This window comes from Haliotis rufescens, unplaced genomic scaffold (genome assembly GCF_023055435.1).
Source record: "Haliotis rufescens isolate VD_foot unplaced genomic scaffold, xgHalRufe1.0.p SCAF_7, whole genome shotgun sequence".
Lineage (NCBI taxonomy): Eukaryota > Metazoa > Mollusca > Gastropoda > Lepetellida > Haliotidae > Haliotis > Haliotis rufescens.
Genome location: NW_025964361.1, coordinates 32,877,912 through 32,904,098, shown reverse-complemented (window position 1 = coordinate 32,904,098; position 26,187 = coordinate 32,877,912). Strand labels below are relative to the sequence as shown.

Below are 26,187 nucleotides of genomic sequence, written 5' to 3'. Positions count from 1 at the left end.
TGTTGATACAGGTGATATTATAAAAACACCCAACTCCAACAGATAAGACACACCTAACATGCCAAGCCATTCCTAAACACCAGAGTGATGTAATTACGATAAAGCCATCATTCTGTTTCAGTATATGATAAAATGGCTATCAATCTTTACTGATGCAACAAAAGGGTCCATAACAGAACCCATGTAAAGACTCCCCGTGATGAGAGAAATCTGTATATTATTACAGTAAAGTCATCAATTTGACAAGATCACTTTAGAGATGTCTCCATAGGATAAGATGTTTCCTTCTTGTATGTTTTTCTTATGAAAATTACATCTTATCACGACAGGAATGTTCCCAATCTTAAAGAGCAATAAATGCCACATTTTTAATAACAACACACCAAAATGTTCAAATATGTTACTAGGCTGTGTCTGTTACCTATGGTTCATGTTAAGATATCAGCTGACATGTTGTATACCTAAGTGGTGAAAGATGACAGATTTTGATAAACGGGTAAACTGACGATCTTGTCAATACATAACGCTGTATGATGATAGACACTGAGGTAGAGAAATGATTGCTGAAAGTGGTTCTTTGATAAGCTTGTTCTAGGCTTGCTGCACACTGTTAAAAATACCATGGCTACATAGGGGATATTCTGTCTAACCATATGTACATCACACTCTGAATACTGAGCTTTGTTTGACATATCTATGCCACAGTCAGCAATAGTCCAGCTTTAAGTTCATCCAATCTCATGTGAGAATGTTACATTTTTTAACTTAGATGGTGTTACAAATATGTAGTGTACATATCAAACTGCTCATACTTCCTAAATGAAACTTTTTACAAGTCATTTCATGAGTGAACGACCTTGAAAGTTACCTTGACATTTGACACAACCATGTCATATGATAGGTTTTGAGTTAATTATTGAGAGTCAATTATAAGTGATTGGAAAATGCTTAGATTTATCATGAATTCATTTGAAATTTCATGAAATTTAAACCATGTTCCATAATTCGACCTCTGGTGACCTTGACCTCATATGGAGGTCAACCAAATGTTAATACAATCAAGACCCTACCTTAGAGATCATATACATTAAGTTCCATTCATAAATACTCAAGTTATCTTCTACACAATCTTTGCACACCTAGTTCATATTGAGTGACCTTGACCTTTAATGCCATCCAATCATATATCAGAAAGATTCTCCAGGGTAAAATAGGAGTTATATCAGGTATGAAGTATCTAACATCTGTCATAAGTGCATGGTTAAGAAAACCAATTGCAGTGGTGGCAGAGCTCGAACACAGTAAACAGTGACCCTTACAGGGCACTGATTAATTAGTAAAATATAACAATATTTTCAACTACTGTACAATAATAGACACATTAAACTGAGAAGATGAAGAAAACAATCTTCTGAATCCAAGCAGTAATTTGACAGTCCAAAAAGTTCTTGCACACTGTATATATGACTTTTAGAATAATGATAGCAACTCACGATTTAGTTTCTCGCCCAGTTCGAGATGACTTCCCAGAGACGCTTGTCTTGGAGCTGTCAGCCTTCAGGGCTTCATTATCCTCCTGCCTGGGGGGAGGGGACGGCCTAGGTACACAACGTGGACAGTCAACAGGTTACATGAGGATACACTCCATTCTACTTTTAATTACACTTTCTGAACAACATTAATTCAGCATTGCTTACATAATATGAAAATTATAGTGAAGAAGTTACCAAAAATCATTTAATAAACTATATGATAAAAACAGCTTTGTATCATGATTTTCTAATTTATCTAAACCAAATACAAGTATACAAAGTTAATTCTAATCTATGAATAAATTTACTACGTTCTTCGGACTATCCTTGCTAGATTAGTCGTCTACTGACTCTAACACTATACCAATGTCAAATACATCTATCTAGGATTTGTTCTGAAAATCACCTGACTTTTTACTTTCATTGTTCAGAGCTCCAGATAAGCTTTTGGTGTTGTGGGTATTTTACACATGAATTTTAAAATCATTGGGTATCAGTAATTCTATCTGGGTATTCAAATTTCTGTTACCCACTAGTTTTTACACAAGAAAGTGTGATGGCAAATGATCATGATGTAACTGTCATCGTGGAGTTTAGCAAGGTTGACGGAATGCCCGTTTATAATTTCGAAATAAGTTGCTGATTTGCTAATCGAATACGCAGGGTTACTTCACAATATTTTGATGATACGCACAAGTTTTATTTTTGTAGCGTATCTGTAATGTTCATTGCGTATTTGATACGCTTGGATTTTATTTTACTGCGTATTTCTGTATTTCTGATGCGTATTTTACACAGATACGCAGCTTATCTGGAGCTCTGATTGTTACAGAAGAAAAACAATATCGCTGAGCAATACCATTATACTGCTGCTAACAAAGAGCAAAGCTGAAGTAGGACCTATACATTATCTGCAGAGAGATGATAGTGAGTGAGTAGTTGGGTTTATCCCCGGCCTCAACAGTGTTCCAGTTATCTGCAGGTATTAGATGCTTACCACTTTGGTGAAACACACAAGCAAACCTAGAAACATAATCAGGGCGAAGTGGGATTTGAACCCACAATCATAGGTTCCTGATGTGCCCAAGGGACGCAACTCTAGGCGCCTAGGACGACTCGGCCACCCATGCCCTCAGAGAGATGACAGTTAGGTTTTGACACAAGACTTCATATTGACTTGCATATGTTTAACTACAATACAGTAAACAAACAGCAGGAACTATCTTTGCTTATGATATTCATTCTGATGGAAGGATGAGGTCAAAAGATCACCTTATTGAACAAAGGAATGTTGCAGAGAAAGGAAAATCTTAAAAAGGTTTTTACATTACATGTTTATTTGTTATTTCATTTTTCGATTTAAATGGATGTTTACAAACAGCAACCCTAATAAAGCCAAGCTGGTTCTGAGAAAAAGTGAAAATGTCAAGATTCACAGGTGATGGAAAAATCACCCTGCAAGGCAGCTCGCTAGGATCTCAGGAAAGGAAACAGTATGAAAAAAGCAAAAAGCTTTTCTCCTTTCTGATGGCGCATCCCCCTGACTCTAGTCTATACAGAGATGCTGCAATGGATGCAGCTTAACCCTTCTCCTCCATTACCTCTGTATCATTTACAGACAGATGGAAGATCAGGGGAAGAGTGGTTAACATTTCTGTCAGAAAAGAAGCTTCTATCTATCTTGCTATTGTCTATTCTCAATACTTTTTCTTTAGAATGGATTTCCATGACAACCGCCTATTCCCGTGTCCGGGTGATTGTTGAGAGTCTGTCTCTGAATCAGGTTCTGATGAAGGTGGTGGAGGTGGACTTTCTTTCACCTCAACTTTCCTGAGATGTATACATGTAAAGTTTAACACACACTTTAGATATACTATTTGTTAGATCACCTGTGGTCGACTATAACCACTGACTTTATCTTCTGCTATGGTGATGTCTGTTGTTGCCAGGTCACTGCTAGGCTAATGGCAGTCTAATCCTATGAGGTATAATGCCACAAACTTTTTAAGATTATTTCAAATGCGTACCCTTCTTAACCAGGAAAAAATAATGAATAAATATTTAGCTTACCTTGAACCAACTAAATAAATCCTTAAAGACTAACATTCATAGGAAAATGTGAACAGAAAATATTAAAAATGCCAAAGTAGGGGAGGAAGGGGTTAGAATCTCATCAAAATTAAATCACAAAGTAGACACAATTTATGAATTACAACTGCTTTAATATACTACTATAGGAATGTGCTTGACGACAGTATCAGGATCTAAGACAAACAAACAAAGATATTATCACACAACACCTTGAAACTATTATCCCATTAATAAACCAACTACAATTGAACATTTATAAAACTATAACATTTGTGCTTCCTTACATGTTCGTATATTGGAAGTAGAGTGTCTCTGCATGTTGAAATGTGCATGTATATGTAGGACTATATTCTGGTGTCTGGTGAGTCTGAATCTCTATGTTTTGTTGTACATCAGGCACTGTCAATATTATAAAGTCTGTGTATCGTCTATTTCTCTCAATATGCATGTGTTTCCTAAAATATGTGACTGATTATCTAAGATTCAGATGAACCTAGCTTAATACACAACATTCAGATCAAGGAGTCATCTTGTCTGCCATTCTCTATAGAATGTGTCTTTGTACAACCACCAGGGTGTATACTCACTCTTGTTTAGAGTTGATGAGCAGCGTTGGTCTCTTGTCATTCATCTCCTGTTTGCAGAAGTCTTCCAGGGACAGGAACTTGGTGCCTGCCTTCAGCTGACCGGCATCAAAGAACCCATCTTCTATCAGGTTCCCACTACCTACAGACATAGGACATGTCGTGAAAGATCATTCTCCAGTGGGATATTTCTGGACTTTGTTTGTCTGTTTAACGCCACACTCAGCAATATTCCAGCTATATGACCGCAGCTGGAAATAATCAACTCTGGACCAGACAATCTAGTTATTGACATTGTGATAACAATCCACAAGGTCCAGGTATGATGACCCCCAATCAACCGGAACGCCGACCCCCAATCAACCAGATCGCCTACCTTAATCCATAGGATCGCCTCTTATGACAGGCAGAGGTGGCATGGGACTTACCCAGAATCCCCACACGTGTATTTCTAAACTGAATCCAGTAAATTCCAGATACATATTAAGCTGGTAGATGTGGAAATGGGATTATAACTAGTTCCACAAACATTCTTCTGAACAACCTAACAAGACAGTATGATTACATATTCTCAACAAAAAAATAGAAGAATTTTGCCACTTCGGTCATACACATTTTGAACAGTGATAAATAGTTATTGAGAACCAACAAGATATAATATCTGACTAAGTAAATATATTTTCCGTGTCGATTAAAACATTTTTTGAAATCATAATAATAATAAAAGTATAAAGACTAATGATAGAGAACAAAATCATATATTAGGCAATAGTGTCTGTAATACAGAGAAACACAACAGAGCATCTATAGCAACAAGAGTTACTGACTTCTCATCATTACTGGATATAATCTGACCCACATCCAGTTCACCTACTAATGACTAGTCAAAATGGGGTTGATGTAAGACATAACATCTTCCAGGTGTCTGTGACAGGGATGTGTACCTAGATGTCCCGAGAGGGCGTATTTCGCGGACAGGTTGCTGTCGAGCAGTCTCTCGAGTGCGGCATCTGCGAAGGGACTGCGTCGCGTGCTGGACATCTGAATCTGCTGCAGGACTTCCAGACCACTGGAACACACCCACATATATCTACAACTGTCTGGCATAGAAGGCGTGTTCAACACAGGTTACAGGTCTCTTTTTAAGAATTCAGGGTCCCCATACCACAAAGTGATTTTCGCACTATCATAAGCCTAAGTTAAAGTATGGGATTGTTTTGTGGAACAGGCGCTGGTCAGAAGGTGGGCATAATCTAGATAAGACATTTCAGAAGTTTGAGCAGATATTCTGAGAATGTTGTCTACGAGTGGTGTTAGTTAAGCTTGTGACACTGGTCTTTCGGTTTTACCTTTTGTGTGGATCAATTATTGCAAAGGAAAAAATATTGCTTTTCAGTAAATAATTTTCCCATTATTCATTATTTTGGGGTTGTCCGAATCTGTAAGGGAACATCAAAAAGTCTTTCCAGGATAGTTAATTACGAGGATTATATATGGACTGGTCAACGATTGTTCAACATGTTAACAATATAAGGTACACAACAATATAATGATTAACACAAGTCTTCTATTGGAAACATGAAAATGATGCTATTTCACAGCAGGATTCTTAATTGAAGGCTCCATGGCAATATCTATTTTTTTTCTAAAAACATCAAACTATAAAATATTTTAGGCTAATCATAGCCATCTTGTGTGAAGCTCTAAAGCTTTTTTATTTAAAAGAAGATATATCTTTGACAATACCTTAACAAGATTATTTGATCAGCATCCCACTCCTAAAATGATCTTAGCGCTACAGCTACAGTAAGTCTTGTCAAATATGGAGATATAACACTCTTAGTAAAAGATTGCTTTTGGCATGTTGGCCAATGTCTGTTGGCTATATTTTTTTTCAATGAAACTTGATTATGATATACATCTTTTAACAGCTAACAAGGAAAGCAGTAACCTATTGAATCATATTCACATATCTCACCCAAGTTTACATATTTCTGTCGCAGTAGGTTCATCCACACCACAAACTGTGATGGCCCAGGACGTGTTTCTCCGCACTTCATCATTCCCAGAATGCAACAGAACAATCAAGGGCTCCACTCCACCGGACACACGTAGCTTGAAGAAACAAAGAACACACCTGTAAGTATTAGGACCTAACTGCACAGATTTAGATGAAGCAAAGTTTACCAGTCACCAGTAAACACTGCAATATACAATGAATGAATCACCAGTAAAATCTCGGATTCACATCAACTAAGATAAAGGGACAGAACTCTGCACATTGCACAAATGCGTTCACACGCTGTTTGTTGTTTAATCCACACTCAGCTCTATTCCAGCTATGGGACAGCTGTCTGTAAATAAACAAAGTCTGGACCAGACAATCCAGTGACTGATATAACAAACAATCCATGCTGTTGTGGTACAATGACACACAATCAACCAAGTCACCGCGCCTGACCACCCGATCCATTAGGTCGCCTCTTACACCCAGCATAGATTGCTGGGGACCAATCATAACCCGGAATGCTCGCCGGGTTCACAGGCTCTGTGTAATATATGACAAGATAATACTGACAAGTGGCAACAGAAGTGCCCCTGGAAGCCCCAGTGAAGCAGACAAGTGCTTATATGCAGTGCTGGTGAGACAAGGCTGGACGTCTCACCTCTGTCCTGGCATCAGCATCACACACAAAGGCTGCTAAAGCGAGAGCTGCTTTACTCTGGACATTGGTGTTGCTGAAATGATGAATAATAGCAATCTCTCAAAATTCACTTTTTCTCTTCTTTTTTTCAGAAAAAATAGTCATGTAGACCTGATGCTCACCTCATTATTTTCGGGAATATTTGCAACATTATATATTAAGTTACAGTAAACTACGTTTATAACGAACACGCTTATAACAAACTGACGGATATAGCGAACTTGCTTTTTTGTCCCGACTATTTGCTGTAGTTATGCTGTATATATGCTTATAACGAACTACGGTTATAACAAACTAAAATTAATGGTCCCTTTGAGTTTGTTATAACCGTAGTTTACTGTATTTGAAAATATGTTCACACAAGGGTAAATGGTTTGCAATGTAAAACATTGGTTTTTTGATAAAATAATAACTGAACATTATTCTAAGAGACACCAAGGTTGGGTTCATCCATGCAACATATTAAAGATTCATAATTTTAAGGAGATGATGTAACATAACATTCATGCAGGGTTAGAAATTGGCACTAGTCCTTTAGTCCTTGCCAAACTGTCCAACCGTTGACAAAGGACTAGTAGAAATTTACCCTTGTTAAGGGCTTCGCTGTATGTTATCATTATAAGGACTAGTGGACTTAAACTTTCAGTTTCTGTCACTGTCCAGACTAATGCAAGCTTTATAGTGCTAGCCCATTGAGATACCATGCCACAGTTAAACATGAATACACCACTCAGACACAGTATAATGATGCTGAGCAGACCAGTCCTTGTGTTATCCACTTAGTGCTGAGTGTCAGGCAGGGTAACAACAAGTACCATCTGTTTCTGTTTTTTGGTATGATGCGGCTGGGCATCGAAAAATCAACCTTCCACTCTCAAGGCAGATGCTCAATCTACAAGACCACGGAGGTTGTTGTCTACCCTGGAGGAAGTCTGTAAAGCTCATGGAGTGTATCCCCTACCTGGTCTTGAGAGGGTCTATGAGGGAAGAGACGACAGCGCGGTTGAGACACTCTATACGCAGCACCTCCTCCTGCGCCAGGTTGGTGAGGACGCTGGCGGTGTTGGCTACAGCCTCCTCCCGACTGTCTGCCAACAGCTGGATCAGTGGGTCAAGGCCATTCAGGTTCATCATCTCACTGGAACACATATATCACATACATGGTATAGACAATCATAAACTGGTTATGTTACACAAACCTTATCTCAGTGATCTGTCATCCATCTTGCCAAGTCAAGGGACTTAACTGACTATAGAAGTCCAGTTTCCACTCATGTCATCCATCTTGCCAAGGCAAGGGACTTAACTGACTATAGAAGTCTAGTTTCCACTCATGTCATCCATCTTGCCAAGGCAAGGGACTTAACTGACTATAGAAGTCTAGTTTCCACTCATGTCATCCATCTTGCCAAGGCAAGGGACTTAACTGACTATAGAAGTCCAGTTTCCACTCATGTCATCCATCTTGCCAATGCAAGGGAGTTAACTGACTATAGAAGTCTAGTTTCCACTCATGTCATCCATCTTGCCAAGGCAAGGGACTTAACTGACTATAGAAGTCTAGTTTCCACTCATGTCATCCATCTTGCCAAGGCAAGGGACTTAACTGACTATAGAAGTCTAGTTTCCACTCATGTCATCCATCTTGCCAAGGCAAGGGACTTAACTGACTATAGAAGTCCAGTTTCCACTCATGTCATCCATCTTGCCAAGGCAAGGGACTTAACTGACTATAGAAGTCCAGTTTCCACTCATGTCATCCATCTTGCCAAGGCAAGGGACTTAACTGACTATAGAAGTCCAGTTTCCACTCATGTCATCCATCTTGCCAAGGCAAGGGACTTAACTGACTATAGAAGTCCAGTTCCCACTCATGTCATCCATCTTGCCAAGGCAAGGGACTTAACTGACTATAGAAGTCTAGTTTCCACTCATGTCAAACTAGGCTGGAATGTTGTGGTTTGTTCGTACCACCACCACTGGCTGTCCCTCCTATCGACCAATCAGATTCAACCCCTCCTTTCACTTGCATTTGCTTCAAAGAAAATGACGGCACCCAGTCAAGACGATCTGATCGGTAATCAAGATCTATATTGTACTAAAACAGGTCTTACCTCATTGTGCATTAAATCACTTAAGCACATTGATAAAAAAAATGAAATGATTTGGAAAATATCTGTCAACGCCCAATTGGCGATACACATGCTTTGCAAATCCTGCAAACGTCCAAAATCTGCATGGCAGTCACCATGTTGTTTACGAATCAGATGTCAAATTTGTTAAACAATTTTTTAATTGACTATGTATAGACTTGTTAGTTCAGCCATAATATAACTCAGATATTCCGGCCTTTATTGTCAGTTAACTCCCTTGCCTTGGGAAGATGTCTTTCATCATGTTTCAACAATCATTTCATGTAGTGAATCAAACTCTGATCAGCTCCATGACAAGCTGTCACACCATCAACTGGGCTAACAAGATTGCGGATGACAATGAAATCTGAAGAAAAGATACAATGAATGGTTTACTCTGCAGCCAGCAATATTCCAGCTATATCACAGCAGGTGTAAATAATTAGCTGAGCCAGACAAACCAGTGGTTGACTGCATGAGAGTATGATGACACACTATCAGCACACATTGTGACCAACAAATCCTCATTTAGTCATCTATTATGATAAGCATAAGGTGCCAGATGCTGGACCAATACATCATGTTATCGTCCAAAACTGGTTTAGACAGACGATATCGTTTGCGTGATATCCTAGGAGATATGGCTATAATGGAACTGCATCTCAAAGTTTAGAAGACCACTGCAACATCATCAGCCTCCATGAGATCTCAATCAGTAATCTCTTTGTTTGCTTGTTGTTTAAAGCCACACTTAGCAAAATTCCATCAATTGAGATGTGATGACATGCATCAACCAAGTCAGCGAGCCTGACCACCCGATCTTGTAGTCACCTCTTACGACAAGCATAGTCACCTTTTACGGCAAGCATGGGTCTCTACCACTGAGGCTGGTTCACTGTACATTTTAGACTAAAGACGCTGGTTATTGCTGTTTACAAACTGAAAAAGTTGGAAGAACGATTTGGATGATAAATAGAATTCCATCCTCATGAAGACACTCATTAACAAAAGTTTAAAACTCTGCGGCAACTTTTATCGACTTGTGTTGATATGTTAAATATAAAAAGACACACAGTTGAGATTCCAATTAATCACTATTACTGTCTGCTACGATGTAAAAAGAACATTGTGCAACAACTGACTTGCAGTTTGTGGAGTTGGCTGTGGTGAGGTTGGTGAGGGCTAGTGTCACAGATTCCTTCACGTCTCCACTCTCCGAGTTGAGCAGCCTGATCAGAGGTGCTAGACCCTCTGTAACAAGAATAAATACCTTCAGGCATCAACTAATACAAACAACCATTGGGAGTGACTATTCCCAAAACCTTTAATACTATTCATGGACAGATACAACAGCAAAATTAACAGTATCATCTAGTAACGATCAATGTACCGGTACACATATCTGAATGACAGAAAAAAACTTTAATGATGGAATATTTGAAATGGCCTGACCAAAGTTAAACCTTGTCGCACTAAGCAGTTATGTGAACCAACATAAAGTGGTAAAGTAATAGAACTAAAACAAAATTATACTGAAGTTATGTTTTAAAGTGTCAGTAGCCATATGTCATAATAAACTGTAACAAGTGACTGACCCCACTCGCGGATGGAGTCTCTGCTGCTGAGGTTCTCACACATGATGCCGAGAGCCTGGGCTGCTGCGCTCTGTACGTCCACTGACTCATGAGACAGCAGATGAATCAACATCTTCTCAGCCTCCTGCTCGTGTAGGATCTTACGGTTCTCCACTGAAAAAGGGAGGAAGCAGGCCGTTATGTAGGAACTAGCTATATGATGAATAATATATGTGAGAATCTCTCCCCCACAGCAAAGTGAGAGTGCATATGTGACACTACATCACAACAGTCTGTGAAAGGAGACCTGGCCTTGTTCCACAAAGTGGTCTTAGTGCTAAAAGGATGACATACACTCCAGTCACGCTGGAAGCAACGTCCACACCATCAGGGCATGATGACACACAGTCCACACCATCAGGGCATGATGACACAAGGTCCACACCATCAGGGCATGATGACACACAGTCCACACCATCAGGGCATGATGACACACAGTCCACACCATCAGGGCATGATGACATGCAGTCCACACCATCAGGGCATGATGACATGCAGTCCACAGCATCAGGGCATGATGACACACAGTCCACACCATCAGGGCATGATGACACACAGTCCACACCATCAGGGCATGATGATATGCAGTCCACACCATCAGGGCATGATGATATGCAGTCCACACAATCAGGGCATGATGACACACAGTCCACACCATCAGGGCATGATGACACAAGGTCCACACCATCAGGGCATGATCACACGCAGTCCACACCATCAAGGCATGATGACATGCAGTCCACACCATCAGGGCATGATGACACACAGTCCACACCATCAGGGCATGATCACACACAGTCTCCACCATCAGGGCATGATGACACACAGTCCACACCATCAGGGCATGATGACACAAGGTCAACACCATCAGGGCATGATGACATGCAGTCCACACCATCAGGGCATGATGACACACAGTCCACACCATCAGGGCATGATGATATGCAGTCCACACAATCAGGGCATGATGACACACAGTCCACACCATCAGGGCATGATGACACAAGGTCCACACCATCAGGGCATGATCACACGCAGTCCACACCATCAAGGCATGATGACATGCAGTCCACACCATCAGGGCATGATGACACGCAGTCCACACCATCAGGGCATGATCACACACAGTCTCCACCATCAGGGCATGATGACACACAGTCCACACCATCAGGGCATGATGACACAAGGTCAACACCATCAGGGCATGATGACACACAGTCCACACCATCAGGGCATGATGACACACAGTCCACACCATCAGGGCATGATCACACAGTCCACATCATCAGGGCATGATGACACTCAGTCCACACCATCAGGGCATGATGACACACAGTCTACACCATCAGGGCATGATGACACACAGTCCACACCATCAGGGCATGACACACAGTCCACACCATCAGGGCATGATGACACACAGTCCACACCATCAGGGCATGACACACAGTCCACACCATCAGGGCATGATGACACACAGTCCACACCATCAGGGCATGACACACAGTCCACACCATCAGGGCATGATGACACACAGTCCACACCATCAGGGCATGATGACACACAGTCCACACCATCAGGGCATGACACACAGTCCACACCATCAGGGCATGATGACACACAGTCCACACCATCAGGGCATGATGACACACAGTCCACACCATCAGGGCATGATGACACACAGTCCACACCATCAGGGCATGATGACACACAGTCTACACAATCAGGGCATGATGACATGCAGTCCACACCATCAGGGCATGATGACACACAGTCCACACCATCAGGGCATGATGACATAAGTCAACACAAACAGGACATGATAACACACAGTCAGTCACAGACATTCATTCAAACAATGTGATATAGATGTATACTGACCACTGCGTGCTGACCGAGCGATGGCTCGAGCGGCACTCATCTTGACATCGGGGAGGGTGGGGATGATGGAATCTCCTCCAGGGGACTGTTCATCCTTCTCTTCGATCACCTTCTTGGCTGCATTGCAGAATGGATAGATTGACAATGGAATACATAAAACATCACTGCAATTTTTACAACATTAGGATGAATATATTTCACTAATTTTCTAAAATGTTTGCTACTGAAGGCAAAAGTGAATGTGAAGACAATGTTTTGATGAGGAAAAACTGAAACAGTCAATAATTTTACTTTTCACATTTTTTCAACATTTTTTTGGTAAAATGTTTTTCTTTAAAACATTCCAATCCATCAATCTTCAGCCACAAATTTCTACAATAATAACATGTTTTCATGAACGCACCACAGTGGATTATCACAATAATATGGTCTCTTTAAGTGATGTTCAAATCAATCATGAGTACTCACATATTGATGGAAGAGAACAATTGTATCGATATACAAGTGATGCCAAAGTGTGCTTGCATTACATTGTGACAGACATAAAGGAAACTGACCCTCTCCCTTGGCACTCTTCTTGCCAGCGCGCGACCCTGCCTTTTTGTCCGCCTTGCCCCCCTTGGTCTCCTCCTCCACAGGGGGTTGGTCAGTGATGATTGCCACCAGCCTCTTCAGACCACCAGTCTCTTTGATTTGCTGGATACCAAGACACATTCATAGCATTAACAATTGTACATCACTAAAACGCGTTGCAAAACCTAACAAATCCTTTAGACAGATATCCTTTTTAATGTATGTGAGGGTTAAAAATGAAGAGTAAACAGCAACCCACAGAGTATGAAATTTATATTAAAGGCTTTCAAAATAAATCTAGTCATTTAATTATTAATCAGTTAGATTTTCATCTTTAAAGCAATCAGCTCTGTTTTTATGGACCATTTATGTTAAATTTACACAAATAACAGAGAGAAAACATCATGTATGTGACAGAGGTATTAATTTTCTTCCAGCAACAGAACATATTACAAAGTACTCCAACATTGGGCTTCAAACATTAAACCAATAGGGGTAATTCAAACCGGGGACTTGGCCTCATTTGTGTGAGTCAGTGAGTATTGTTTTACACCACTCTCAGCATTATTACAGCAATATCATAGTGGGGACACCAGAAATGTGATTCACATATTGTTTCCATTTGGGGATTCAAACCAGGGCCTTAGGCATAAAAGTAAATGCTTTAACCTTGAGGCTACACCATAGGTTTGGCTTGTGTGTTTCACTCCAAGTAACAAATTGGAAGGTTGGATGAGGCGAGTGATGACCTACCTCCAGACTCTCCACATCCTCCAGCAGGTTAGACAACACCATCACCGCCATCACATGCAGATCGTTCCACTCCGGGTGGGCCAAGAACTTGATCAGGTGGGAGATCGCCTCCAGCTCTCTCAATGAGGCTCGATTTTCCGCTACAAATAGAAGCCCACATAAGACCTTACCGGTCAACATTCCCCATGTAAGGGTTGTAGTGTTTAGGTCTTATACAACAGAAATTGCTTTCATTTTTCCAGCAGGTTCTCTGGCTGATAAATTATTCAATATTCATGACATATTGTAAGAAGCAGACATAGTGGACCCACCATCCTGTGAAGCCCGATCTAGAGACAGGAGGGACAGCTTCTGGATGATGGCGTACTCGGACTTGAGGAGGTCTAGCATGGGCTGGAGGCCATCATACTCCCGCAAGGCACCTCGTGTCTGGTAGTCCTACATACACCAGGGAGAGTCAGTAATAATTAACACTACATATCAATAATAGCAAATAAAAACTATATGCAAAGTAAGTACAAGTCAAACAAGTGATAAACAGGCCATTCAATTCTTTAATTAGTCGCACCCAGTTGTGCTGAACTCAGATGGGATGGATCGAATCCTGTTGTGTTGAACTCACATTCCAGCCCCAACACTATCACTATTTTAACCTGAAAGTTCCATACTGGATGTGTCAAATTCTTATAATGTCTTCTTCAAATTTATAGTCCCTGATATGTCAACTCAATTTTCGGGAAAACCACAACGCACAAGTCAGAATATGTATAAAACATGGCCTAAACAGGATACAGGTAGAAATTGGAAGAAACATAACTGAGCAATCTAGTAAAGGACCTGGATTAACCAGGGTATGGATCAGATGCTTCCACTCCAAAGATTTATGGTTTGGTTTGTTGTTTAACACTGCACTCAGCAATATTCCAACTATATGACGGCGTTCTGTAAATAATCGAGTCTGGACCAGACAATCCAGTGATTAATTGGGATCGATGACATGCATCAACCAAGTCAGCGAGCCTGACCACCTGATCCCGTTAGTCGCCTCTTACGACAAGCATAGTCACCTTTTAGATGGTAATAAGGTCAAGGCAAATGTGTAGAACCCTGCATAAGTTATTGTTGGCTGTTGTTGTTGTTGGTTTGTTGTTTTACGCCTCACTCCGCAATATTCCAGCTATATGATGGCAGTCGGTAAATAATTTAGTCTGGACCAGACAAAAGACAATATACTAATCACAAAATCTTCCATCACAGAACACTTTAATTACAGAATACTAACAAGTAACATCTGGGCAAGAGCTTCAATGGCATTTTTCTGGACATCAGGATCTGTGGAGGATAGACACTTGACGAGGGGTTCGATGCCGTTGTTCTCGAATATGGAGACCTTTGTGGAGAACTCTGTGGCCAGGTAGGACAGAGCCAGGGCGGAGAACTCGTGGACAACGGTGTCCTCTGGGGAGAGACAGGACAGCACTTATACAGGCTGACTCACAGCAAAGTATCTGCTTCAAGAATATTTAGTATTTCAAGTTATAGTCTAAATTGTATAACTTACTGATTCAAGACTGCTATCAATCTATCACAGTGGCCGTAACAAAATCAGCTATTGACACCGGTCCTAAAATACTACACACTTCAAGCACAGATGCTAAACTTCCATTCCAAAACAAATTCAGGAACAAAGAATTGAAGGGTCAGTTGTAGAGTGTGTCCTAACCACTATTTCACATCGCCAGATATCTGTTCTATACATCCTGTCTTACCTTCAGGTTGCAAGAGGTTCACAAAAGCAGCGATAGAATCATCTCTCTTTCGTAATAGTTTCCTCACGTCAGCTGAAGGAAAATAGTTTCAGAGTTGAGGGACATGACATACAAATATTAGCCAAAGGAGCAAAGATATTGGTGCAATTATTTTCAGTAATTTTAGAACAGCATCATAATCTAAGCTTCATGTTGATCATGGGTAATATATAGAATAACCTAATTATAACTCTGAATTATGGATTATCTGTCTTTCTCAATCTCATTTTCACAATGTTGTGTTCAGTTCTAAATTCAATCCAGCGTGGTTAAATCTACATATAACCTAGTTCTATTTTGAAGTTTGTTTATCTCCCGTTTTTACTCTCATGATTAACCCTAAATAATTATGTGCTTAGTCAAGGCAACTTAACTATTTAAATGATACAACAATACATCTAAGACAAAAACCTTTGTGGTTGCATAGGTGTGCTAATAAATTAACAAATTTACTTTAACATGTTTAAGATATTCATCTATGCTACTAACTTACGATGTGCACACATGACCCCGAGAGCCATGCAAGCATTGCGCCTGACAGTTTTGTCCTCTCCTTGTACCAGTCTCAGCAGCGGGTCAATTGCATTAAGGTCTAGTAATGTCTTCTTGTTCTCTTCACCTAAATAAATAAACACAGTGCTATACCTTCCAGAACACAGTGCTATATCTGTCAAACACAGTGCTATACCTTCCAGAACACAGTGCTATATCTGTCAAACACAGTGCGTTACCTTCCCAAACAAAGTGCTGTATCTGTCAAACACAGTGATATACCTTCCCGACAAAGTGCTATATCTGTCAAACACAGTGCAATACCTTCCCGACAAAGTGCTGTATCTGTCAAACACAGTGATATACCTTCCCGACAAAGTGCTATATCTGTCAAACACAGTGCAATACCTTCCCGACAAAGTGCTGTATCTGTCAAACATAACGCAATACCTTCCAGAACAAAGTGCTGCATCTGTCAAACATAGTGTGTTACCTTCCAGAATAAAGTGCTATATCTGTAACGCATAGTGTGTTACCTTTCAGAACAAAGTGCTATATCTGTCAAACATAGTGCAATACCTTCCAGAACAAAGTGTTATATCTGTCAAACATAGTGTAATACCTTCCCAACAAAGTGCTGTATCTGTCAAACACATCACTGTATATACCTGCCAAACATAATGCAATACCTGCAGTCATTTATGTCTACACATTTTCAAATAAGCCCTTCAGATGTCTAAAGATCCATGCTCAAAACTTCTTATTTCATTAAAAAATCATCAGGTTCAGATTCTAGATGTACAAGGTGAGTTAGTGCAAGCTTCATTTATCACAAACCCAGTTATCAGATTCAGAGTCCAAACATAACCTTCACCATCGCTTCTCCTCAAGACTGGTTATCTCAAAGCAATATTTTGATTCCTCTACTTTAAGAGATCAATAAAAGAATATGTTCACTATTCTGGTGTTCTGCTGAAATATCTTACATTTATTAACGAACTTGTAGATGGCTTCGCATGCTTTAGACTGTACATCTTCCTCCGGACTGTTGAGCATCAACACAACTGTAGCCGCCTGTCGGCTCTCCACCAGAATAGTGTCAAACTAAACAGGAAGTACACATTTTAGGATAATATGTTGCTTATAATTATCAATATACTAAGGGATCGGTCATTTATTATCGGGTTGGGTGGGTCAGAGCTTCTTGATGCTCTAATGTACCGAAAATAATGACCCTCCCCTAATGCTTGTCATATACTTGGATGACCCTCCCCTGTCCTTGTACATTTTTTTTCATGACCCTCCCTGAAATTACAAAATGCAAAAGCACTTTATATTTTATTATATGATATCCATTTTGTACCTGACCCTCCACAAAATGTATTATTTTTTATTACCCTACCCCCAGAGACTGTCATATTCTTGGTGACCCTCCCCTGATACCCTCGGACACAACCCCTTCATCCCCTTCATCCCCTCCACAACCCTCCACCTATAATAAATGACCGTTCCCTAAAGGCAAATAATTTGGGACCACACAGGTGGGTAAAATATTTCAAATTGATATTTTAGCACATATGGTTCAATCAAAAGATGGTTCAAATAAAAAACTTGTGTCAGTGAGTGTAATGTTAATATTCTATATGCTATGTTCAGGGAAATGAATTCCAAATAATCTGAAAGAAAATTATGTAAGCTGATCCTAATTCTTAAACTCGTCCAATCAGACCCACACAACCTTACTACATAAGTTTGAGCAAAGCATATGTTTTTACTTACCACATCCTCTGGAGGAGCTTTCTTGTCTTCTTTCACCTTCTTCCCCATTATGAATCTAATACAGAATAGATATGTCATAAACATGGCATGATTTCATACATTGTAGAATATCTCAGAAACAAAAGCCTATAGTATGACTCTATATTATCGCGAGCTCTATATTATTGCGTTTTGGTTAATCTCGTAATCCACACCCCATCGACTGTTTACTTATGCAAATCTAAGCATGATATTTCATCGCTTGACAGAATACAAGATTCATTGCTGTATATCACGGCTGCTCGTAACTATATGTGTTAACTTTTTAAAGACAGTTTCTGGAATGTTTTGATGTGGAATTACCCTACCTCAATTCAAAATTGGTTAAAAAAGAACTCATTTGTTTGGACGATGTCCCTTGACCCAACCTAGGTCATATGCAAACTTATCATGCATAATTCTTAACGGTAAGTGATGTAAAGCACATATTCCACAAGTATCACACCACACAAAATAGTGCCGCGATAATATAGAGTTGCCCGTCCTTGAGCCGCTAATGACAGGTACTTTGTTTACCGAACTTGGTAAAGAAAATCAGCATCGATCAATCCGAATTGATGTTTCATAAAGTTGAACAAAGAACAAGAAACGTTTTGCGTATTACATATTCAATAGGTTTGTAAGTGTACTCCATTACGATCCATAATATATTAACTACTGCAATAACATAGAGTACCATGCTATTAGAGAACTGTGTCAGATCAATATTAACCAAATATTATTCAAAATTTGACATCTTAACATAAATTCATAATAATAAATAATATAATGATACATGTCCCCATGCCAAATTCGACTGGCGATAGCCCTGCTGTAATTAATGTACTATCACTGTACATCCAACTTGACACATACATATTCATTGACAAACTTGATTTGATAAAACCTAAATATGATAATAAGAATTTGACAAACTACCCTGTATCCAGTCGATACATGAATAAAAGCAGATATATTCCTTCTCTGTAATTCCATTAATTACTAAATTACACGTTCGTCTACATCATGCAGAACATTTAGTTTACCTGTACACGTGAACACTTGAAGGAGGATCGTGTGATCCAAGCCCTTGATCAAAGGAACTCCGTGATAAGCAGACGAAAATCTCGAATGCTAAATAAGATCTACAGCATGACAACAGTGCGTTTACGTTCTGACTCAATGACAATTGGTGTTCTGCATGGGTCCGTTACATCAGCTGCGATATATGAATACAATGTTAAAAAATCGAGCACAACAAACACATGCTATGCAACATGACTTACCGAGCCAAACAGAAAACAATCCCCCAAAGAGATGTTTTCACCTTTGGCGGAAGTTAGGTGATGCTGTTGCTATATGACGCGACAAAACAAGTGCGCAGAGATGGATGACGTCATTATACAATCCTAGCAACGACAAGCTTCATTCAGACACGCGTCTGCTCTCTATCTCAAATGGCATATACATTTAATTCTGAGAGCTGTATTTATAAACTACATTTACATTTCTTAAATGTCATGTGTTTTCCATTTACTCGGCTGGAATATCTGGTCGTTATTTCTTCTTTGAACTCGTTCTAAGAAGGAGGTTGTAAACCAAATAACAGTATTATCTTCCCACGCACACGGACATATAACATTAATGAACCTTACTAACATGGATCTTTAATGTCATAAAAGAGTCGATTATAATAATTATAATAATAATCAAAGAAAAACACGCTAATTTGATAATTTGAACAATACTTTTTCTTCCATAAACACAATTTGTATTTGCAAAATTATATTTTGTACACAAAACTAATGAATACTCCTCATAAAAATAAAGTAATAGTGTCTATATGTTCTTATATTTCCGTTTCTATAATGATGTACTCTGACGGGGTGAAAACATATGTTATGTGCTGTTAGGGAAATACCACGGAGGCTATTTATTATCGCCCGGACCAATAAGTCCGAATCAGACCTGGTTATTTGCGGATGTATTCTCATTTTTTAACAAATCATTGCTATAAAGAAAGAACATAAATAGTAAAAAGGTGTATGTCTCACATTGAAATTATCTTTGAGAGAGTTAATTAACGAAAACAACTAAACGTGCGCAATTCTATATTTGGTGCGTATTTCTTAATCATAGAAAATACCTTTTAGCTAGTTTGCATAATAAAGGGGTGCAGAGTAAAATGGCCCCAAATTTTAGTGATGTTGTCACAAAACTTTGGAGAAAATAGCCCAAAGTTTTGGAGAAACATACATAATCCAAATCTGTAGTGATTTAGTGTATTTTGTTGTTGAGAAGCTGCTCTTCACTGAATGTCACATGATCACATGGTCTCCGTCTCAAAATATTTCTTATCTTATTTAACAATGAGTGAGAAGTCTCGGTGCTGTACAAAAGCGAAAATAGAATTAGGAAAAAGAAATAGCTAGCTGCTACTAATCAGTGAAGGAAGTTTTAACTTTTTAAAGCCAAACGAAACACACTATTTTGCCAAATTCCAAGTGAATCTAAATTAGACGAAACATGTGGCAAGCTGTGAAATGTGGAGGGGTAAGAGTTGAAAGTCTGCCATCGTGCAAGGGCGCATCCAACATTTTCAAAGGGGAGGGGGTCAATAATATCAAAATCGTCCCTCAGAAAAAATTACAGCCTACAACATACTACCTTTGGTTTTCAAAAGGGGAAGGTGGTGGTGGGTTTTGATTTGTTTTTGTTGTTGTTGTTTTGTTTTGTTGTTGTTTGTTGTTGTTGTTTGTGTGTGTGTTTTGTTGTTGTTGTTTTTGTTTTTTTGTTGTTGTTTTTTGTTTGGTTTTTGGTTTTTTTTGGGGGGGGGGTGGGGTGGAAGGGGGGTAATCCAAATTTCTTAATAACCTGTGAGCAGAACATAATATCTGCACCCATGAGCCATTCTGGAATCTGGAGCATCTTCATCCAAATATAAAGCTAGTATACTATTAATCAACAAGGGAAAAAAGAGCTGTTTTAAGTTATTTGTTTTCACAAAGTCACAAAATAACAATTAATAATATGACCCAGCAACTTTTGATTTTGAGTATATCACTATTACAAGTTTTCTCCGCATTTTATTCATTGAGGCGGTGACGCTGGGGTTGCACGTGCTGCACGAGCGACACGTTCATGGCTTGCATAACATGTCCATTTCAACTTGGAGACTGTTGATAACGGTGTAATTGATTTCACAGCAGGATCTCAAAGTTGTTCCTTTGAAGTCTCTTCGAGCCTGTCGTAGTGAATTACAGCAAGGAAAGTTATCGACATAGTGTTCAAGCAAACACTGAAGTAAGTCATGTTGTGTTGGGACGAACACGTGGATAATTTTATATCAACCATGAAGTATATTTAAAGGTAATTACAATCATATAAAACACTGATATTTCGGCTATAAATTTACGAGTTAAATTAATTACTTCATAAAGCCGCTCTCGTGTGGTTTATGATTTTATAATAGCTAATGTCTCATCAGCACGGACAGGTTTATCGAAGGGACATAACTCTTGATGCCTTACTATCAGTTACTGTTGGCCAAGTCGTCCTTAAAATCTTGCAAAATTATTGAAACTTATTGCTAAAAGAGAACCATGTAAAATTTATTCAACTGGTTTCACGAATGTAATTTTCAAGATAAAGAATATCTACAAAGATATCTACAGGTAATCATGCTGAATATAACGTAACATTTAGAGAAAGGAATTATTTCTCTAGAATGTGTTTAGCATGATTACCTGTAATGCTAGAATTTCCTTGTCGGATATCTTAAGAAGAGTCACAAATTTGTGTCAATTCCAAGAAGAATTGTTATATACTAAGGATATGTTCACAATTTGTACAGTGATATGTTCATTTCAGTTGGTCATACCCCGAGACCAAGGGTCCAGAAAATTTAAAATCCCAATCGGACATTTGCATTTAGGCCACGCCCCCTTCAAATAGCGTATTTTAGTACGACTTTTCACACACATTACAAGTTTACGTATTCATAATATGATGAATTATGAATTGTTTCAATTTAAATTGTTTAATTCACCAGACAATTAATAACAAATAATATCATTTTAGATATACATGGAAAACATATGTTTGTTTCTGTTATAATAACGATCTGTTAACGTAGTGAACGGTCTAATTAATATTCATGAGTTATATTCATGAGTCTGCTCAAGTGTACGCGTTGTAACATTGTCTCGGGCCGAGACTATGGCCAAGCATTCATAAAGCACAAGACCCTTGAAGATCCGGGGTGGAATAGGTCTCCAGCAACCCATTCTTGCCATAAAAGGCGACTATGCTTGTCGTAAGAGGCTAGGTGACTAACGGGATCTGGTGGTCAGGCTCGCTGTCTTGGTTGATGCATGTCATCGTATCCCGATTGTGTGGATCGATGCTCATGATGTCAATCACTAGATTGTCTGGTCCAGACCTGATTATTTACAGACCGCTGTCATTTAGCTGGAATATTGCTGAGTGGGGCGTTAAACAACAAACAAACAAAACATAAAGGACAAGGTAGGATAAGGCTTAAAAAATTTAGGAATTGAGCAAACCTTTAAGAAATTGTTATGAATGTTTATGATCAGGCATATTCATATGAAAGAGAACTAAACTGTTTATTTCAACAACTGAATGTTTTGGGGACTTCTGACAACAGCGAAAGGATAAAATGCGTGAAAAAGGTTGATTGTAGAGGTTGTCATGACGAGTTTAAACAATTGAACTTAAGCAAGTCTTTGACCTTAGCTGATTACTATAGATGTACATAAACACATTACAAGGATTTGTAAAAAATCCATCTTGGGTTGCAGACTTTCAAGGTTGCAGAATGTTAAACATTGTATGGGGTTCACGCAACAACAAGCTATAAATAGCATTTGAGTGAACATGGAGCATACATCAACTGTTTGGTGAAGGTTTTTTCATGCAAACTTGGTACATGTATTAACCGGGGACCAAAGTGGGGCATTTTACTATTGTGGGGGCCTGGGGGATTTTGTCATCTTCTGATGACTCTAGTTTTTCAAGTGTGATTATCAGGCTGGGCAGTACTAAGAAAATATTTAACCATTTTTCCCCAATAATCCAGATTCTTAGGGTCAGGGGATACCGTATTCGACGTAATAAGCGCCCCGCTCTAATAAGTGCCCATGGCGATATTTGCTGATATATTGGCTAGTAAACAATCCTAATTAGCACCCCTTCCGATTGATCAATGTACACAAGACTTATTTCATCGCGTATATGCACTCGTGTGTTATAGGCACCCTTAATTATGGGCAATTAAATTCTGGAAAAATATATCTGTCAAACATAAACATTTCAGGCTGTCACCATAAACCACAAAATTTATCTATCAACTCTGTTTTTTTCCACCAAAGTAATATTCTAATAAGAGCCCCCTATTTCTAATTTTGAGAGCGCCCTGGGCGCTTATTACGTCGAATACGGTAAGCCAAGAATAAAAAATAAAACCCCTAACTCTGTATTTTCTACATGTGTAATTTACATGCCTAGTTTATCAAGAACATTGAGTATTCTATGGATAATGAGATTTTTGGTTTATTTCGCAATTCTCATTCTCAGACGTTTTTGTTATATTGAGAAAATCCCATGCATGGGAAGAGAAATGGGACTGGAAATACAGACCTGCTATGATGGTTACATGATACTTGGTCAGTGAAAAACACTGCACACAACTCCGTAACAGAAGACTGCCTCCATGGGCTAGTGGATAGAGCAGGAGGTCGGTGTGGTGGTTCAACCCTCTGGCCAAAAGACGTTAAAACATGTTTCTTGTTACCCTGCCTCGGCATTTATGGGATAAATCAAGAACTTGTTAGCTCAGCATAAGTATCTTATGTCTGAGTGGGGAGTCCATCTTAAACTACGGCACAGTACCTCATTGGCCTGGCACTATATTACAGCATTAGTCCTGACGAGTAAATCAGCTACACGTACATGCACGTCGCAACATTTGAGTGAAATAAATTTGAATGCAACATCAAACCCCATTTTATCACCTTGTATTTGTACCATTTTTTTAATTTCCCCAATATCTAATAGCATATTGCACCAACAAACATTTTCTAAAGAAAAAAACATTATTAATAATTTTGCATCAATGTTCAATAAACAAACAAGTTTTTCATGTATAAACAATTAGAAGCTCTCCTTTTTTTGTACAAGCCTACTTGGAGTGGATGAAAAAACTATTTAAAAAAATCTGAATTGCCTTTTTTTTCCCCACTTTCCGGCAGGTATTTTCTTGTAAAAAATCTGTTGAGCAAGTGAAAAAAAAGCGTGACCTAAGCTGTACATCATTTCTTGTGTGTGTTTTCCTTCAACAATAACACTGCTTCCCTAGGGACATGTTGTTTCTACATCACTGGTTTACTTCGGTAAAACTTGGGCAACAAAAAACATTGATGGTTCCCAAGACACAAGCTGTGTGCATACAGTAGAATTGTGAATAGACATAACACACAGATCCAGCTATTCCTGGATTAAGTGTACCTTGAGTAGCATCTGCTGTCTATTTAAAGGTAGCTAGCTCATCCTTGCATCAAATTTCTGGAAACTAAATCTTTTCTGTGAGGCTGAACTCTTTCACTTTCAAACATAATATTCCATGTTTGTTTTTTGTAGAGATGGAAGTGGCTTCTGTAGAAGACCTGTTACCACATAGGAGGGTAATACAAGAAGATTCAGGTAATAGCACATAATCCTTCTAATCTTGTAGCTGAGTTTGTTACCTAGTTACACTTTTTAAGTGTCCTTGATGAGAAACTAAGAAAAATATCAACAGTACAGAAAAGTAAATGTCTGCACATCTTTGCCACTTAATGATGTTTTTACTTCAAGGTAGTAATTTAAATGAATGAGAAAGTGATGTACTGACTCACCAGGCCAGCTCTGATTGCAAATATTCTCTCAACATCTGTTTGGTTTAAACATTTATTGCAAGAGCATTTTAAGAAAATAACCTTAAATCTACTGTGACATCATCATATTTGTATTTAAGTTTTGTTACTGCCTTTTTGACATGTTGACCAAGAGCATGCTTGAAAGTATTTAATTTCATTAAATGGATAGAATTATCATTAGACCGCCCACATGTTACCAGAAATGAGCCGGCCACTGTAACTTGATAATGCCCTCATATTGCTCGACGACGGGCCATTATCAGGCCTGTTGTTATAAGTGACGTCATATTGATGTTCAATAGTGGCAGTACTGAGCACAAAGATCTGATTTTAATGAAATTGGAACTTTGAAGGAACTTTTTTGTAATCTGTGAAACATGAGCTGCCCAAGGTAAATTTTAATTTTTCCATAACAAGCTATATTTGATGTACTGATAGGACATAGGGGGCAATTAAAAGTCGACAGCATTACAAATGTTCATGACAGAGCACTGTATCTGGGAGTTGTAATGTATGAATGAGACATCCTTTTCAGTATTACATGCTGCCTTACCCTGAGGTGTGGCTGACCTGAATGGTTAAACTGAGGAAAGGGGCATGAGTAGCCCCATCGTGGGCGTACCGGTTTCAAGCTTCCAGCCCCCTTACCTATACTACTGCATGGGTGGCCCAGGTATCTTAGGCGAGCAATCTGCTTTGAAGAGTTAACTCCCTTGGGTGTGTCAGGATCCTGTGGTTGTGGGTTTGATTTGCTCTGATAATGGCTTTGGTTTAGCACTGTACCTCTGCTTGTAGGTGTCATTACAGTGGCAAACGTCTAGGACCTGTATCACTTCAGACTTTCCGCCCACATTTATTTGACAGTCCGTGACAATGCTGATACCCTGTTCTAACTGGCACTTAACCCAGCTCGGGAGGCATGGGTGGCCCAGTCATCTTGATGCCAGAATTTGCATTGTTGCATCCCTTGGGCACATCAGGAACCTATGATCATGGGTGCAAATCCACCTTCACCCCAGTTATGTTTCTAGGTTTCTCAGCACCATTAAGCTCCCACATTAAGCTGTGCAGCGATACTGGAATACAGTCTAAAACAGCGTTCAACAATACTCTCTCTCACTCACTCACTCACTCACTCACTCACTCACTCACTCACTCACTCCAACTGACGAAACTGAACATGAACCCCAGACAAGAGATGACCAAGGCACTGGTCTGGTAGCTTTGCCAAACACAGTTTTCGATTCTCAATGTTTATGAGTACAGC

At 39.2% G+C, this 26,187-nt stretch overlaps 1 protein-coding gene across 5 annotated transcripts in view; it reads right to left on the bottom strand.

Moving 5' to 3' along the window:
* The window catches only part of LOC124146020 (armadillo repeat-containing protein 3-like), a 30,434-nt gene extending 11,056 nt beyond the window's left edge, over positions 1 to 19,378 (bottom strand). For 2 of the 5 annotated variants that reach the window (XM_046516054.2, XM_046516055.2), the window contains exons 1-18: positions 19,269 to 19,377; positions 17,965 to 18,019; positions 17,172 to 17,289; positions 16,187 to 16,312; positions 15,655 to 15,726; positions 15,168 to 15,343; positions 14,197 to 14,323; positions 13,886 to 14,025; positions 13,117 to 13,255; positions 12,560 to 12,676; positions 10,640 to 10,792; positions 10,187 to 10,295; positions 7,874 to 8,050; positions 6,874 to 6,946; positions 6,186 to 6,322; positions 5,152 to 5,276; positions 4,211 to 4,349; positions 1,494 to 1,598 (exon numbers count right to left, since the gene is read on the bottom strand). In XM_046516054.2, the coding sequence (XP_046372010.1) occupies positions 1,494 to 1,598; positions 4,211 to 4,349; positions 5,152 to 5,276; positions 6,186 to 6,322; positions 6,874 to 6,946; positions 7,874 to 8,050; positions 10,187 to 10,295; positions 10,640 to 10,792; positions 12,560 to 12,676; positions 13,117 to 13,255; positions 13,886 to 14,025; positions 14,197 to 14,323; positions 15,168 to 15,343; positions 15,655 to 15,726; positions 16,187 to 16,312; positions 17,172 to 17,289; positions 17,965 to 18,012 (2,081 nt within the window). In that variant the 5' untranslated portion in view covers positions 18,013 to 18,019; positions 19,269 to 19,377. Of the gene's footprint in view, positions 1 to 1,493; positions 1,599 to 3,236; positions 3,363 to 4,210; positions 4,350 to 5,151; positions 5,277 to 6,185; positions 6,323 to 6,873; positions 6,947 to 7,873; positions 8,051 to 10,186; positions 10,296 to 10,639; positions 10,793 to 12,559; positions 12,677 to 13,116; positions 13,256 to 13,885; positions 14,026 to 14,196; positions 14,324 to 15,167; positions 15,344 to 15,654; positions 15,727 to 16,186; positions 16,313 to 17,171; positions 17,290 to 17,964; positions 18,020 to 19,028 lie in introns of all 5 variants that reach the window. The other 3 variants (XM_046516050.2, XM_046516053.2, XM_046516052.2) reach the window with 3 other exon arrangements.
* Between the last annotated feature and the right edge of the window lie 6,809 nt (positions 19,379 to 26,187).